Source organism: Bos mutus, chromosome 29, assembly GCF_027580195.1.
Source record: "Bos mutus isolate GX-2022 chromosome 29, NWIPB_WYAK_1.1, whole genome shotgun sequence".
In the NCBI taxonomy this organism is placed as follows: Eukaryota; Metazoa; Chordata; class Mammalia; order Artiodactyla; family Bovidae; genus Bos; species Bos mutus.
Window position 1 is genome coordinate 17,556,606 of NC_091645.1, and position 18,415 is coordinate 17,575,020.

Here is an 18,415-nt window from a genome sequence, read left to right on the forward strand (position 1 = left end):
ACATTTAATAACATGGAAAGAGAGTGCAGTACTTCAGATGCAGTGCTTAGTTTTAATTTTTTCTTTTCGGTATGTTTACACAATTCTCTAATTTGAGGGTTAGTGGGAAGGAGTTTCTTAGTTTGTGACCAACCTGTCTTTATTTAATTAAGGATTTTGCCCTTTCCTAAAACCATAAAGTATACTGTGAATCATATTGGGCATTGCTGTGAGAATGAGAAGAGAGAGAAATGAGGCCAGTTATTGAAGGGAAATATTTATGTAGAAGCAAGTCTGAAAGTAGGACATGGGATGAACATGGGAGGAAGAAGAGGATTACTTATATCTATTAATGGTTAACTGTGCCAATGGCTTAAATGTGCTGTTTATTCTAGAGAGCTATATGTCCAAGAACTCTGAAGATGATGAGCTAGCTAAAGAATCAAAGCGGTCAGTTCGAAAACGGGGTCGAAGCACAGATGAGTATTCCGAAGCAGATGAGGAGGAAGAAGAAGGTAAACCATCCCGAAAACGGCTACACCGGATCGAGACAGATGAAGAGGAGAGTTGTGACAATGCTCATGGAGATGCAGATCAACCTGCCCATGACCGCCAGCCCAGGGTCCTGCCCTCAGAACAAGACAGCACCAAAAAGCCCTATCGGATAGACAGTGACGAGGAAGAGGACTTTGAAAATGTAGGCAAGGTGGGGAGCCCATTGGACTATAGCTTAGTGGACCTACCTTCCACCAATGGACAGAGTCCTGGCAAAGCCATTGAAAACTTGATTGGCAAGCCAGCTGAGAAGCCTCAGACCCCCAAGGACAGCAGCACAGCCAGTGCAAGCCTGGCCCCCAATGGGACAAGTGGTGGGCAGGAGGCAGGGGCCCCAGAAGAGGACGAAGATGAGCTTTTAAGAGTGACTGACCTTGTTGATTATGTCTGTAACAGTGAACAGTTATAAGACTTTTTTCCATTTTTGTGCTAATTTATTCCACGGTAGCTCTCACACCAGCGGGCCAGTTATTAAAAGCTGTTTTATTTTTCCTAGAAAACTCCACTACAGAATGACTTTTTAGAAGAAAAATTTCAACAGACCCTGAAGTCTTTCTGTGAAGTGACCAGTTTTGAACTTTGAAGATAAATAATTGCTGTAAATTCCTTTTGATTTTCTTTTTCCAAGTTCATGGTCCTTGGTAATTTCAGTCATGGGGAAAAAAAAATCTTATTATAACAACAAAGATTTGTATATTTTTGACTTTATATTTCCTGAGCTCTCCTGACTTTGTGAAAAGGGTGGATAAGAATGCATTCCAAATCTGTGAGGGCCCAAAACAGAATTAGGGGTGGGAGAAAGCACTTGTGCTTTTAGCTTTTTCATATTAAATATATATTATATTTAAACATTCATGGCATAGATGATGATTAACAGACTGTTTAAAAGTTCAAGTCCGTATTGTTGCAATTTAAGAATTGTAGATAACATCATACATAAGTCATTTTAGTAACAGCATTCATGAAATCAACTTGTTTACTATTGGAGATAACCACACTTAAAAAAGAAGAGACCGATAAAAAAAATACCATCATAAAAAACTGTAACCTAAGTTTCTGTTATAGCGGAGTTTTTTGTTTTAAAAAAAAAAATCATCTGAAAAGCATTTGTATAGTAAAATGTATAATGAAGCTTTGACAACCAGGTTGTGCTAATAGCAAATTTTTTTAAACAGCTTTATGCAGTGGTGATGACGTGGCCTTTAATATGCCATCATGGAGAGTTATTAGTGAAATGAGTGTGGTCTTTCTTAAGGCCTGAATGGACTGTAAACTTTGCAGATAATGTAACTCTTGTTTTCTGGCCACTTAATATTTAAATATCTGAATTATCATTTTCAAAGAAATACACCTATACATAACATACATGAAGATATGGATGCTAAGCTGACTGCAGTATTTTAGCACATTTGAAGAAGGGGAAAGGATTTTCAGGTGAATTTTAACTGGTCTATTCTTGCCCTTAGTATCTACTTCAAATTGAAGTCTACAAACAAAGCAGTTCCTTTGGGAGGTTTTTAGTTTGAATTTTAGCATGTGTGTGTGTGTGCACGCGCGTGCGCGTGTGTGTGTGTATGTGTGTGTGTTAGAATTTCCTATCTGCCTGGATATATTAGCAGGGTTTGAATGTAGTTTTGGCCATTGGCCATTAGACTTCTATTAAAATTCATTAATAGTCACATGACCAACATAGAGTTGATTGAAAACCACCAATATACTTAATAGATATATCCATTTCAAACATCTCAACATTTTAAAGAAAGATAAGCCCTTTGTTTCAAGAAAATAGGGGTTTGTAACTAACTAAATATCTAACATGTAATTGACACTAAAATATGAACTTTGTCTTAGTTTCTGTTTCAGCTGTAAAATTTCAGGCAGAGCCATAAATAACGTTGTACAGAGTGTAGCACTTGTGATTAAACCTTGCCTGTCAAATTCTGAAACCTTCAGCCATTACTTCTGTGAATACTTTTGCCCTGGGATTGGGTTTTCTGTTTCAGTGTTGTGTCTGTTGCCGGCAATGGACACACCATATCTGCTGCTGGCCCAAGGAACTTCATGAATTTTTCTTCCCAAATTAAGCATTCTATGTGCTAGTCAGTGAATAATAAAGCACTTCTCTTTTTTATTATTAAAAAGCTGGCATTAGACTTGCATTATAAATACCTCTAGAAACTTCATACTCTTTCTTTTCCTCCCTTCACAGGTGTTGCCCTTAAATCTTATCTTTTGGCCTTGAAAGTTTATAGCTGTTGTTTTTCACTTGTTGGTTCCTATTTGTTTGTTTTGTTTCACCTTAGTTCTGTAGTACCTGCCCATTAATATTTTTGCTTTGATTCTAGCAGTGTATATGTATCTGTATAAAAAATAAAATAATGAAAGCAGCCTAAAAATAGGATGCACCAGTAGCATGTGGTTCCAAGCAAGTTGTGATTTTTATTTTGAGACAATATTCCACCAGAAGGGAGTGAAGGACTTATATTCCCAGACAGTAAGCAGGGCTATGTAAGGAGCCACATTCACTTACCAGGCCTGCTTTCTGGCTAGGTTTGTCCCATTTATTTGAGAGTCAGTTAAGAATGTGAGCCTTTTAACTACATAAAACAGGAGGCAATAGAAGGATTCCTATTAATGCATGGTAAGTGGTTAGAATGTGCAGGTGGCCTATCCTGCCCCCCGTCTTCTGCTACCATTTTAGTCCTGCAACGGGGTAAAGCCACTACGGTGTAGAAAATCCCTCTCTCTACCTCCGGACACACGAGCTTCTGCTTCAACCTATTCTCTTCAGTTACACAAACGACAAGAAGTATTAAATGGGTAGATTATTTATTTTACAGGATGCCTAATGTGAAATAAGTTCTTTTTACCCTTCTGCCATAGAGAGCAAAAGGTTAATTTTTATCTTCGTAAAGACTGAGTATTCCATTTAGCAAATGTCTCACTGACATGGGTTATGATGCCACTTTTGCTGCCTGTTATTTACCAAACTTGAATTAAGTGTTTGTGAACTCAATAGTGAGTGTTTCCTTTTGAATTCCCTTTACATTCTGATTAAACCAGTTAACTTTGCTTCATCTACAAAGAGTACAATCCAAGTACGTGATAGTCACAAATTATCATGCAGATAGGTTAATTATGGCTGATGAAACGTTGAACAGTTCACAAACAATTCTGCTGCTTGGTGTTTAGATTCAGTCCCTCAAAGAGTCTTGTGTTTGCTGAAATACCAACTCTGAACATGTTTTGAAGAAGTTAAAAAAAAAACAATATAGGAAAAAGAGAATGCTCTATATCCAAAGACATAATTCAGTCATTAGGAACGGTCCTAATTCAGACATTAGGACTGCTGTACAGGAAAGCAGCAATTCATCTAGAGTTTAGAACATCTTGGATTCTTGTAGTTAGAGTACTGACCATGGATCTAGGCTCTCAGTAGCTGCTGTGTAATAATAGAACCCTTTAATACTCTAAAACCCCTTTTTGGAAGTATAAATCAGACTCCCAATATCAAACTCCACTATAGCAAATGTATTAAGGAGAGATGTAGTTTAGTACTCACAATATTTAGTTTGGTTTCTGTAAAGGTTTGAAAACTAGCCAAATTTTCACAAAGCAGAAACTTTGAATTAAAATTTATGAAAACTCAGACTGAAAATAATATGTTTTTTTGTAGACATGTGCTGATGAAATAGTGTTTCGTGTAAACATTTTCTATTGTTGGCACAGTACTAGAGAATGATGGCAGAGATATTTTCAAGAATATACCTGATTTATTAAGGATGGATTTCCTTGGCACATCTTTTTCCAGTTGGTCAAAGGCTACAGATTCCAAGAATAAAAAGGAGTTTCATTTAGAATAAATTCATGTGTGATTTTTTTCAAAATGACCTACCAAAGAATCAAGGACTTCAAATGCAAAAGAAGTTGTTGGTAAAAAGATTTTTAAACAAATTAACAGGACATTACAAACTCCAGTTTTTACTTTTCGATTGATGGAACCCATCCCATGATACACAAAGAACATATATAAAGAAAAATGTAGGCCTGCTTAGAGTTTAAAAAGAGGGGAAATGTTAGCTATTTTTAAGTGGGGTTGATGGAATTTTCTCCGTCACAAAGAATTCCTTTTTAGCCTATGTTTGTGGGGATACGAGGTGTTAGCCATTCTTTAGTCCTACCGTATAATTGAATCTGTTTGAATCTACAGGTTTAATATTCAGAAAAAGTTGTGAACTCTGCCCTTCACCAACAGTGAACAAGGTCCCTGATTCATGGCATTGCCTCACAGATACAGGACAAGTATTCAAAAATCCAGATCTTTTAAAAATGGAATGAACATATATATGTATGTATATATATATATAAATTAATATGTATATACATATCTTAGATGTTAGAAGAAATAAAAACGCTTTGAAGTTATTTGACACAAGAAAAAGGACATAATTGTAACTGATGTGAGATTATGAACATAATTTAATTACAGAAAACCTAGAGAAAAATAGTGAAGTTCCTCTTCTTGGTTTAACATCCTGGTTCTCCCAAGAAGCAAGAATGCCAAGACTGCATACCTTCTGTATCTACTTAGTCCTCTGTTTAATATCTGTTATTAAACCTCCTTAGAATAAAATCCATTCCTATTTTATCCACCATTCCCAGTGTGTACCTATAATCCTACCTTGGAAGTGGCAAGCTAACTGCTGATTTACTTCATTGTTTTATACCAATCCTGAAAGACGAGAACTTTTATTATCAATGTATTTAAACTGAGTTGTTATATGTATAATTAATAATTTGTCTTCAAAATATTTCATTCAAATTATCATTAACACTTTTTTGAGTGCCAAGAATTGCTAAGTAACTATGTAACATATATGAAGATAATCATTCCCCAGCAATCAAGCAGTCATTGTAAGCCAAAATGTAGTGTACTTGGTATGTAACTACTCCAGACAGTACACTCAACACTTAAAAATTCATGTAAACCCTCTCAGAAATTGATTAGAATACGATTTCCATTAGTGAATTTTTTTTCATTTTGCTCTCGTCAATTTTTTTTTTCATTTTATATTTATACCATTTCACTCTGGGAAATACTGAAAACCCAATTCTGGCACATTGTAGTGATTTCAGTTAGTAAAGGTTTTTATTTTAATAACTAAGATGTCTATCCTATGCATAAGTTATATCAGAGGGCATAACAATTATTAGACAAATAGAAATTAATTAATCTCCTTAGACATTGTGAATGAGAAAAAAAAAAACATTTTTAAAGGAACTACATTTGTTTTTTGTGTTTTTTTTGCCAAACCGGTACAAGCTAGAAAATGCACTAAGGACTGAGTGACCTGCCTTGTTCATTTTGCCACTGGATGATGTAAGTTAAGAATGGAATTGTTAGCCCTAACTATATATTTTCTTGACTTTCATCAGTTTCTAAAGAAATCTAATTTAAGTGTTTGGGGTTTTGTTTGACGTGTATTTGTTGAGTTCTGGTCTTAGACCAGGAGCTATCTGCATGTCACGTTTATTGGATGGCCAAGAACACAGTTATTGGGAGACTTAATGGCTCAAAACCTTCTGAATCATTTAACTTATTTTGTATGTTGCAAAAGAAAAAAAAAGTTTATTTTGCTTGAGAGTCACATTTTTATAACTGTACAGCTTTTAAGGGATGGGAGGTGGAAAATACCCTAAAATAGGATGTAGATTTTTACAATTGTGTTTATGCTAGAACATCTACAGGTGCATTATGTAATTAAACCTAAAATTGTTTAAAATTTTGTGCCATGGTCTTTTTCATTCTGCCCTTTAGCAGAGTTGGTGCATGTCAATACTGCTATATGGACAAGCCTGGAAATTAGGCTAATAACCTGTCTCCAAAGCTTTAAGATCATTGCATGAAAATTACACACACACACCATACTTAGACATCCATACATAGATTTAGTTTATTTTAGTGTAAATGGATTTTCAATTTTAGAACAGCTGTTATAGCTCAAATTTGGCAGTTAATGATACTTTCTTAAAGTGTGTGATTTTCGTGATGCTTAACTATGGTTTTCTCAGTGTTGATCTGGTGTTGTGTTCTATTATGAAAGTAATGTCTTGATTATGGTATCTGAATTGTAGCTTGCCCAAACCTGCTGGGGTTTTTTATACACCTTGAAAGGGTGTACCCTGTGTTGGGATGGGGGGATTGGGAGTGGAACACAGCTTTGTTTTCAATCTGTAAAAGAAGTAAAAACTAGAATTGTTCGATTTGGTTCTTGTAGACTCAATTCAGTAGACTTAATTCCACAGGAATAGTTGTCTGCTGGAGGCATGGCAGGAAGGGATATCAGATTCAAATTCAAATTCCCTTCTTTTTTGATAAATACTTTGAAATCTTATAGAGCTGCTAAGTGTAGCAGTCTTTTACATGGCACATTTTTGATAAGTTATATTGACACCTCTGTTTAAACACCAGTGCTTTTTGCCATCTGATAATGTACCATTCTGATTTCTCACTTTTGTAGCACAAGTGTATTCTTGTAAAGAATTAAATTCATAACTTCTACCTAAGTTACCTTTATCTATTTCCAGTTACTGTGGGATGTCAGTTTCTTTGCTATCCTTGTCTATTCAGAAATGAAGCTTGGGAATCATGAATTTCCAGGCAAAGAATATAAATCCCAGATAAGAATTTGTAGATGGTATATGTTAGATTCCCATTTTAAACTAATAGCTAGGATCCAGGGAGTGTTTGATCAAAATGCCTCTTGGGTTTTCAGACATGCTTATATGAAATGCTTTATTTTCCTATGCATAAAAAATATTCCTAGATACGTTCTCAGAATGCTTTATTTTGTTTCTAGGAGATGAGCGCTAAAGCAGACTCCAAGATTAACATAAAACTCTTGAGGTAATAAGGAATGTGGTATTAGCTAAACAGAAGCTGGCATGCTCTCTGCCACATAAGACATACTGCATGTGTAAGGGGGGGAAAAAACGTGAAAACTGGAAGTGTGATTCCAATAACGCACAAAGTAAATTTTGTGCATAGAAAATACGGGAATTCCTGGTAGCTTAAAGCTTCAGGGGTTAACTGCAGTGTATGAACACCTAGTGTGTTAGAATTGCAGTGCATAGTTGTTTGAATACAATATTCCTTGTAAGTGACAACCAAAATATGTTGTGGCTCGTGCCAATATTTTTGTTAATGAAATGTTCAATGTCTCACTACAGTCTGATCAGAACTCTTGGTGTTATAAAATAGGCCTAAAAGCTATTTTATGGCTACTGGCCTAATTGTGTAACTTTTTTCTTTCAAAATGTTTTATTATAATACTTCTGTCATTTCTTTCACTTAATATATGTCAATTGTCATAATAAAAAATTAAATAATTTGATGTATTTAGCATGATGTGTTTGCAAATTTAGTTTATTTTAAACTTTGTAGCACATAGAAAGCTAAGAATTTTCTGTAACTGTTGATGAAGGTTGAAAGTTTTTATCACCCCAGAATAGATTAACTGTTCTCTTACTATCTAGAAAGTAAGTTTGCAAGTGCATCAATTTTCACCAAACAATTGTTATAGCTGTTTGCCAAGGATGTGAATTGGAGAAGGAAATGGCAACCCACTCCAGTGTTCTTGCCTGGAGAATCCCAGGGACGGTGGAGCCTGGTGGGCTGCCGTCTATGGGGTCACACAGAGTCGGACACAACTGAAGTGACTTAGCAGTAGCAGTAGGAAGCTATTCTTGATTTCTATCTTCAGCCTCTGGAGAACTGACACATTAAAGAGGCCTTGGACTTGTTTTGTGTTGCCCTGTGGAAGCACAGAATTAGACCAGAGGGCAGAAGCCATAAGGCAAAAGCTTTCCATTTATTTTTCGGAAATACTTTTTTTACAGAATTCTTTAATAACTTGGGAGCGAATTCTCACCAATAAGGGATGTTGGGGTTTAGGTTGAACTGCATTTGGCAGGAGTTTAATAGATAAACACATTTTAAAAGGGGTTAGACTTCTAAGGGGCCCTTCCAATCCTCAGTATAATTCTCATCTATAAATGTTGGATTTCATAGATTTTCCTTACTTTTGAAATACAGTAGGAGTCACAACAAACTCATTTTTTCCCCAACGAACTAGTAAAGTTAATTATTTGCAGTTCTGATATAAAATACTGATAAACTATTCTTGGATCAGAATTTCACTCAATGAAGTGAAAACTTATTTATGCTGGCAAGAAATGATCGGCTACAATGCTTCTCAGTGATTTGTTTGAAATGTTCACTTAAACAGCATTGGTTAAATGGAGGTGAGGTGCTGTGTTGGAGGCCAAGGGTGACAGTGCCGTGGCAGACGAGCGAGTTCAAAGCTCTTTTCTGGAGCTGAGAGTGGGGTCCAGAACATGACTGTCAGCCCACATCCCTTTGAGGCTATGAGACCAGAGAATATAAGAGTTCTTTTCTTTTCAAAACTGAGAATTGGTCTTCTATACTGTGATCATTTAGTAGTTGTAGAATTACAAAAAGTAATGAAAATATTCTAGTGAAACTAAATGTTGCATGAGATGAATGGTTGTGTGTCATTTTGATTCTTTAGTCACTTTGCATAAGCTCTTTAAGTTCTAAAATGGAAAAACACTGTAAGGATATGTGACTTCATATTTGTGATACTAGTTTTGCACATAAAGTCATGTTCCAAAAACAAAGTTAACTAGGAGCTTACTAGTTCATGGTATAAGTCACTCCTTAGTATTCCTGTTGACCGTTTCAGAGCTACTTTATCCACACGAGCATCCATCCTTCTCTCCAGCCTCCAAGGAACAGATGTCACCTCTGTTTTTGCCATATCCCCTTTGCCTGTGTCCTTGATCTGACCCCTTCCCTGTTGCCTCCTCTGGGTCTTCTATCTCACTGATTCCTGTCTGTATTCTCTCTATATATACAAAGATCTCCCTTATGGAAAACAAGTGTCATCCTGTCTCCCATTTAATCTGCCTCTCAATTATTTCCTCCTTGACTACCAGCCTTTAAAATAAATAGATTATCAAAATGTTAAACTAGATTTGAAAACTCTCACTGAATTGTCAACAATTTCTAAGAGAAACTCTAGGACTAGTAGGCTTCTCAGGAGCATACTTGAACTCTTATCATTAGGAACAACTGTTAGAGCTGAAACTTATAATAGGAGACAGTCCTCCCTTTTCCCTGCACTTGTTTCATGTTTTTCTGTTGAAACGACCATTTTCTTTTCTCTTTGGCATTATTGCTTGCTAGTGGAATGCCAGTAACTACCATAAACTCATGCAATCAAATAGCTTTTACTCTATCATTTGGAGCCAAAACATTAGAGGAAGGACTTACTAACAATGATAGAACCCTATTTAGAACCTGTGCTATCTCTAATTTGAACCCTAAAAGTAAAAGTAGATTTTACATATTTTAAGTCTAAATTTTTTTTTATGCATCGGAGAAGGAAATGGCAACCCACTCCAGTGTTCTTGCCTGGAGAATCCCAGGGACGGGGGAGCCTGGTGGGCTGCCGTCCATGGGGTCGCACAGAGTCGGACACGACTGAAGCGACTTAGCAGCAGCAGCAGCAGCAGGGCTTACCATGGAGAAGGAAATGGCGACCCACACCAGTATTCTAGCTTGAAGAATCTCACGGACAGGGGAGCCTGGCAAGCCACAGTCCATGAGGTCACAAAGAGTCAGACACGACTGAAGCGGTTTAGCATGGCATGGCACGGCAGGGCTTACCCCTTTCAAAGAGAAGCAAGCTGACTCAGTTCTAGAAAATCAGAAAGTTAACTTCATGTTTAGACTGCTTGAGAAGGCAGGGCTGGAATTTTACTGAGAGATTCCACAAGCAGAAACAGATACTGCCAAAGAAGCAAGGATAAAAGGTAGGGACCCACAGCCAGAAAAGGCATATTGGAAGCAGTCTGTATGTGGGATGATTGTCCTGTGAATTTAATAATACAGATTTGCTTATGGAATGGTTTCCAAAATAAAAGTACTTGTAAATTTTATTTTAAAACCTTTCTTATTGTTATTTTAAAATTTATTTACTTTTGGCTCTGCCAGGTCCTTGTTGCTCTGCAGGCTTTTCTCTCATTGTGGCAAGTGGAGGCTAGTCTCTAGTTGCCGTGCATGAGCTTTCATTGTGGTGGCTTCTCCTGTTGTGGAGCACGGGCTCTAGGGCATGTGGGCTCATTAGTTGGGGTTCCTAGGCTCCAGAGCACAGGCTCAGTAGTTGTGGCACAGGGGCTTAAGTTGCTCTGTGGCATGTAGGATCTTCCTGGACCAGGGATTGAATCTGTATCTTCTGCATTGGCAGGCGGATTCTTTACCACTGAGCCAAAAGGGAAGCCCTCTTCTTGTTTTTTTAATTGACATATAATTCACATGCCATAAAGTTCACCATTTTAAAGTGTACAATTCAGTGGTCTTTAGTATATTCACAAGGTTGTCATCAGCCTCCAAAATAATCCCATATTATTAGCAGTCATTCACCATCCCTTCTCCAAGTCCCTGGCAACTACTAATCTACTTTCTGTCTATAAGGATTTGCCTATTCTAGATATATGATACAAGTGGAATCATACACTGTGTGGCCTTTTGTGTCTGACTTCTATTTAGCATGTTGCATGTTTTCATCTATATTTTAGCATGAATCAGTATTTCATCCCTTTTTATAGATGAATAATATTCTACTCTGTGGATATACCACATCTTATATATCCATTAATCACTGGAAAGATATTCAGATTGTTTCCACTCTTGGGCTGTTATAAATAATAAACATTTGTGTACAAGTTTTTGTGTGGACGTATGTTTTCAAGTCTGTCACCACACAGCTAGGAATGGAATTGCCAGATCATATGGTAACTCTTCGTTTCAAGTTTTAAGAAACTGCTGAACTGTTTTACACAGCATCTACATCTTTATACATTCTGACTCCCAACACAGGAAGGTTCCAGTTGCACCACATCAGTAATACTTATTTGTCAGTCTTTGTTATAGCTATCCTAGTGGATAGGAAGTGATTTCTCATTGTGGTTTCAATTTGCATTTCCCTGATGATTAATGATTTTGAACATCTTTTCATGTGCTTAATAGCCACCTGTCTAGCTTCTTTTCAGAAACATCTACTTAAATCATTTGCCCATTTAAAAATATATTTATCTATTTTATTTATTTGGCCTCACTGGGTCTTAGTTGCCTCATGCAGGATCATGCAGGGTCCTTGGTTGCAGCAGCATGTGAACCCTTAGCTGCAGCATATGAGCTCCAGTTCCCCACTCAGGGATGGAACCTGGACCCCCTGCATTGGGAGCACAGAGTCCTAGCCACTGGGCCACAGAGAGGTCCCTCATTTGCCCATTTTTTTTTTCATTTGCCCATTTTTAAATTAGGTTATCTGTCTTTTAATTGTTGATTGTCCGACTCTTTGCGACCCCATGGACTGTATGGACTGGAGCTTGCCAGGTTCTGTCCATGGGATTCTCCAGGCAAGAATACTGGAGTGGGTTTGCGTTTCCTTCTCCAGGGGATCTTCCCCACCTAGGGATATAACCTGGGTCTCCTGCATTATAGGCAGATTCTTTACCATCTGAGCCACTAGGGAAGTCCATCTTGGATACCAGACCCCTGCCAAATATATGATTTGCAAATATTTCCTCCAATTCTGCAGGTTATTTTTTTACTTTCTGGATGGTGTCCTTTGACATAAACTTTGATGACATCCAGTTTTTCTGTTTTTTTGTTTGTTTGTTTGTTTGTTTTGCTTTACTTGGGCTTTAGATGTCTTACCTAAGAAACTGTTGCCTAATGCAATGTTACAAAGATCTGTGATTTATAGTTTTAAGAGTTTTATAAGTTTATCTCTTATGTTTAGATCTTTGATTCATTCTGAGTTATTTTTGTGTATGGTATGAGATAAAGATCAAAATTCATTTATTTGCATCCAGTTGTACCAGCATCATGAATTGAAAAGAATTTTATTTCCGCCACAGAATTATATTGGAATCCTTGTCAAAACTTAATAGACCAAAAATGTACAAGTTTACTTCTGGACTCTCAATTTTATTCCACTTATCTATATGTTTATCCTTGTGCCTGTATTACAGTCTTATTATAACTATGTAAAAAGTTTTGAAATCAGGAAGTGAGTCCTCTAACTTGGCTCGTTTTTATTTTTTTACTATTCTAGGTATCTTGAATTTTCATATGAATTGAAGTTTCAGTATATCAATTTCTGTCAAAAAGCCAATTGGAATTTTGATAGGGATTACATTTAATTTGCAGATCATTTGTTTCTTAACAATAATAAGTCTTTTAATCAGTGAACATGATTAAAATAGGTGTCTTTCCTTTTGTTTTAGGCTTTAATTTTTTTCAAGAATATTTTTAGCTTTCTATGTAGTTTTCTATTGTTAAATATATTCCTGTGTATTTTATTCATTTTGATGCTACTATAAATGGAATTTTTTCTAAATTTTATTTTTAGGTTGTTCATTGGTAATGTATGTAAATGTTGTTGTTGTTGTTCAGTTGCTAAGTTGTGTTGGACTCTTTGTGACCCCAGGGACCGCAGCATGCTAGGCACCCCTGTCCCCCACTGTCACACAGAGTTTGCTCAAATTCATGTCCATTGAATTGGTGATGTTGTCTAACCATCTTATGCCACCCCCTTTTCCTTTTGCCTTTTATCTTTCCCAGCATCAGGGTCTTTTCCAATGAATCAGCTCTTCCCATCAGATGGCCAAAGTATTGAAACTTCAGCATCATCCTTCCAATGAATATTCAGGCTTGATTTCCTTTAGGATTTACTGGTTTGATCTCCTTGCTATCTATCTAAGGGACTCTCAAGAGTTTTCTCCAGCACCACAATTCAAAAGTTTCAATTCTTCGGTGCTCAGCCTTCTTTATGGTCCAACTCTCATATCCATACATGACTACTGGAAAAACCACAGCTTTGACTATACCTTTTTAATATGCTGTCTGTTTGTCATAGATATCTTTCCAAGGAGCAAGCATCTTTTAATTTCATGGCTGCAGTCACCATGAGTGAAAGTTGCTCAGTTGTGTCCCACTCTTTGTGACCCGATGGATTATACAGTCCATGGCATTCTTCAGGCCCGAATACTGCAGTGGGTAGCCTTTCCCTTCTCCAGGGGATCTTCCCAACCCAGGGATCAAACCCAGGTCTCCTGCATTGCATGCAGATTCTTACCAGCTGAGTCACTGTATAGAAATACAATTAATTTTTCTACTTAAAAATAAATTAGCACAGTGGTAAAGAATCCATCCACCTGCCAGTGCAGGAGATGCAAGAGATGTGGGTTTGATCCCTGGGTCGGGAATATTCCCCTGGATTAGGAAATGGCAGCACACTCCAGTATTCTTCCCTGTATCTAGAATAAATAACTCCTACAACTCAACAATAAAAAGACAATCTGGGACTTCCCTGGTGATCCAGTGGCTAAGACTCCTCACTCCCAATGTAGGGGGCCCAGATTTGATCCCTGGTCAGGAAACTGGATGGAATCACCTCCACTCCTGCTTTATCTTCTCTGTCTTTGAACTTCTTACCCTCAAGTCCCAGTTCTCCATGAGGTACTCTCTGGATCCTCATGCAGAGCAATCCCATGGCAGCTGGGCTGTGTGGACTTCAATACTACACTTACCACATGATTAAATCCTTCCTGTCTCTCTTAACCCAAAGACTATGAGGCCTCTGGGTTCACTGAACCAAGACCAATTTGGAGGCTCTTCAGTTCAGTTCAGTTCAGTCGCTTAGTCCTGTCCGACTCTTTGAGACCCATGGACTGTAGCGTGCCAGGCTTCCCTGTCCATCACCAACCCCCAGAGCTTGCTTAAACTCATGTCCATTGAGTTGGTGATGCCATCCAACCATTTCATCCTCTGTTGTTCCCTTCTCTTCCTGCCTTCAATCTTTCCCATCATCAGGGTCTTTTCTAAAGTCAGTTCTTCACATCAGGTGGCCAAAGTACTGGAGTTTCAGTCCTTCCAATGAATATTCAGTCCTTCCAATGAATATTCAGGACTGATTTCTTTTAGGATGGATTGGTTTGATCTCCTTGTAATGAATATTCAGGACTGATTTCCTTTAGGATGAATTGGTTTGATCTCCTTGCAGTCCAAGGGACTCTCAAGAGTCTTCTCCAACAACACAGTTCAAAAGCATCAATTCTTTAGCACTCAGCTTTCTTTGTTGTCCAAATCTCACATTCATACATGACTGCTGGAAAAACCATGGCTTTGACTAGATGGACCTTTGTTGGCAAAGTAATGTCTTTGCTTTTTTTTTTTTTTTAATGTCTCTACTTTTTAATATGCTGTCTAGTTTGGTCATAACTTTACTTCCAAGGAGCAAGTGTCTTTTAATTTCATGACTGCAGTCACCATCTGCAGTGATTTTGGAGCCCCCCAAAATAAAGTCTGTCACTGTTTCCATTGTTTCCCCATCTATTTGCCATGAAGTGATGGGACAGATGCCATGGTCTTAGTTTTCTGAATGCTGAGTTTTAAGAAAAACATTTTTTCTCTCCTCTTTCGCTTTCATCAAAGGGCTCTTTAGTTCTTCCAGCCTGGCATTTCATGTGATATACTCTGCATATAAGTTAAATAAGCAGGGTAACAATATACAACCTTGATGTACTCCTTTCCCTATTTGGTACCAGTCTGTTGTTCCATGTCCGGTTCTAACTGTTGCCTCTTGACCTACATACAGTTTTCTCAGGAGGCAGGTAAGGTGGTCTGGTATTCCCATCTCTTTCAGAATTTTCCACAGTTTGTTATGATCCACACAGTCAAAGGCTTGGGCGTGGTCAATGAAGCAGTAGTAGATGTTTTTCTGGAACTCTCTTGCTTTTTCAATGATCCAATGGATGTTGGCAATTTGATCTCTGGTTCCTCTGCCTTTTCTAAATCCAGCTTGAACATCTGGAAGTTCACGGTTCATGTATTGCTGAAGCCTGGGTTGGAGAATTTTGAGCATTACTTTGCTAGCGTGTGAGATGAGTGCAATTGTGCGGTAGTTTGAACATTCTTTGTCATTGCCTTTCTTTGGGATTGGAGTGAAAACTGACCTTTTCCAGTCCTGTGGCTACTGCTGATTTTTCCAAATTTGCTGGCGTATTGAGTGCAGCACTTTCACAGCATCATCTTTTAGGATTTGAAAGAGCTCAACTGGAATTCCATCACCTCCACTAGCTTTGTTTGTTTGTAGTGATGCTTTCTAAAGCCCCCTTGACTTCACATTCCAGGATGTCTGGCACTAGGTGAGTGATCACACCATCGTGATTATCTGGGTTGTGAAGATCTTTTTTGTATAGTTCTTTCATGTATTTTTGCCATCTCTTTTTAATGTCTTCTGTTTCTGTTAGGTCTATACTATTTCTGTCCTTTATTGTGCCCATCTTTGCATGAAATGTTCCCTTGGTATCACTAATTTTCTTGAAGAGATGTCTAGTCTTTCCCATTCTATTGTTTTCCTCTATTTCTAAGCATTGATCACTGATGAAGGCTTTCATATCTCTCCTTACTATTCTTTGGAACTGTGCATTCAGATGGATATATCTTTCCTTTTCTCCTTTGCCTTTCACTTCTCTTCTTTTCTCAGCTATTTGTAAGGCCTCCTCAGACAACCATTTTGCCTTTTTGCATTTCTTTTTCTTGGGGATGGTCTTGATCACTGCCTCCTGTACAATGTCACGAACCTCTGTCCATCAGTCTTCAGACACTCTGTCTGTCAGATCTAATCCCTTAAATCTGTTTGTCACTTCCACTGTATAATTGTAAGGGATTTGATTTAGGTCATATCTGAATGGTCTAGTGGTTTTCCCTACTTTCTTCAATTTAAGTCTGAATTTGGCAATAAGGAGTTCATGATCTGAGCCACAGTCAGCTCTCTGTTTGTTTGTTTTTGCTGACTGTATAGAGCTTCTCCATCTTTGGCTGCAAAGAATATAATCAACCCGAGTTTGGTATTGACCATCTGGTGATGTCCATGTGTAGAGTCTTCTCTTGTGTTGTTGGAAGAGGGTGTTTGCTATGACCAGTGTGTTCTCTTGGAAAAACTGTGTTACCCTTTTCCCTGCTTCATTCTGTACTCCAAGGACAAATTTGCCTGTTACTCCAGGTATCTCTTGACTACCTACTTTTGCATTCCAGAGACTCTTATAATAGTTTAATTAAGAGATGACACAGCCTGAAGTGGGCAACAGTAGGGGAAGAGTGAGGTGACACTTAACTCCTGAGACAGGAATTAAGAAATGGCAGGACTTGGTTGATGGGAGGCATTAGAATGTAGTCCTTGAAATGTGTAGGCTGTGCTGCCCAACAGCTTAGTTTCTAAATCACACTCTGCCACTTTAGTGGCTATGGACTTGGGCAAGTTACTTAATCCTTCTTACTTGTTTTCTTATTTGTAAAATAGGAATAATGACAGCATTTATTTCTTAGGTGTGTTGTGAAGATTAAACTAGTTGAGACAAAGTGCCTAAAACAGTCAGTACCTAGCACATAAGTGTTAGTTGCTATTTTGTTAAAATAATAATAAATATGGTTATTATTACTGTATAACTTGATATGAAGAGTGAAAGAGATTAAGGAAATAATGATAAATGCCAGGTTTCTAATCTGAGCAACTCAGTGGAATGAGGTATTTTTTCATAAGATGGGACATTGGAAAAATAACAGAATTGAGAGATAAAACTGTAAATTCAATTTTTTGTGTGTGTGTGGCCACACCACACAGCTTTTGGAATCTTTGTTCCTAGACCAGGGAATGAACCTTGGCCATGACAGTGAAAGCCCAGAATCCTAACGACTAGAGGAGTGGGGAACTCCTATAAATTCAACTTTTTTCATGAAGACTTTATTTTTTTAGAGCAGTTGTAGGTTTACAACAGGTTAGAGAGGATGGTACAGAGATTCCCATATACCCCCACTTCCACACATGTGTAGCCTCCCCATAATCAATATCCCCCACTACAGAGGTACATTTGTTACAACTGACGAACCTACATTGATGCATCAATGTCCCCCAAAGTCCATAGTATATGAGTTCAGTTTTTGATAAGTTGAATGAGAGGTGCCTGTAGCACTTCCAAGTGGAGATGTCTAGCAGGCTGTAGTATATCAATATTTGTAGTTCATTAGAGAGTTCTGGGACGGAGATATAGACTTGGGAATCATCCACACAGGTTAATTCAAATCATGGGCATGGATAAGCTTGCCAAGCCAAGTGTTTAAGGCAGCAGCACAGTGGTTAATACTGTTCAAGGTTCTTTCTCTTCTCTTTAGTAAGCATATTAGTGATCTATTGCTGTGTTTACCCCAAAACTTAGTTACTTAAAAAACCACTATTTGGGACTTCCTTGGTGGTTCAGTGGTTAAGAATCCACGCTTCCACTGCAGAGGGCACAGTTTTTAATCACTGGTTGGGGAACTAAGATACCTGCTTGCCCTGCAGCACACCAAAACCAAAACCAAAACACACACCAAAACCCAACAGCTTCCTGTCCGTCCATGAATCTGAGTTTAGTTGGGTTCCTCTGCCTCAGGGTCGCTCCCAAACCTTCAGTCAAGGTGTCAGCCAGGGCTGCAGGCATGTCAAAGCATATAGGACCACAAAGTACGTTAAAAAAAAAAAAAAAAAAAAAAGATGAAAAATCCAGCAGATCCTACCTGTGGTTACACTCTGTAACTTCCAAGGCTAAGTCAGAAGAGGCTGTGCAGCTTATACCAGTCTCTTTCTTGGGATGCTCAACTTCAAAACCCAGTTGCCAAGCTGTGAGGAAGCTCAGGCCACACGAAGGAAACGTAAACGTGTTCCAGCTGATGGTTCCCACAGAGGTC

General features: G+C 37.9%; 1 protein-coding gene across 1 annotated transcript in view; it reads left to right on the forward strand.

Moving 5' to 3' along the window:
• Positions 1-12,701, forward strand: part of RSF1 (remodeling and spacing factor 1) — a 153,181-nt gene extending 140,480 nt beyond the window's left edge. The window contains exon 16 of the mRNA XM_005908064.3: positions 375-12,701. Coding sequence (XP_005908126.2) covers positions 375-943 — 569 coding nt within the window. The 3' untranslated portion in view covers positions 944-12,701. The remainder of the gene's footprint in view (positions 1-374) is intronic.
• Positions 12,702-18,415: the final 5,714 nt, after the last annotated feature.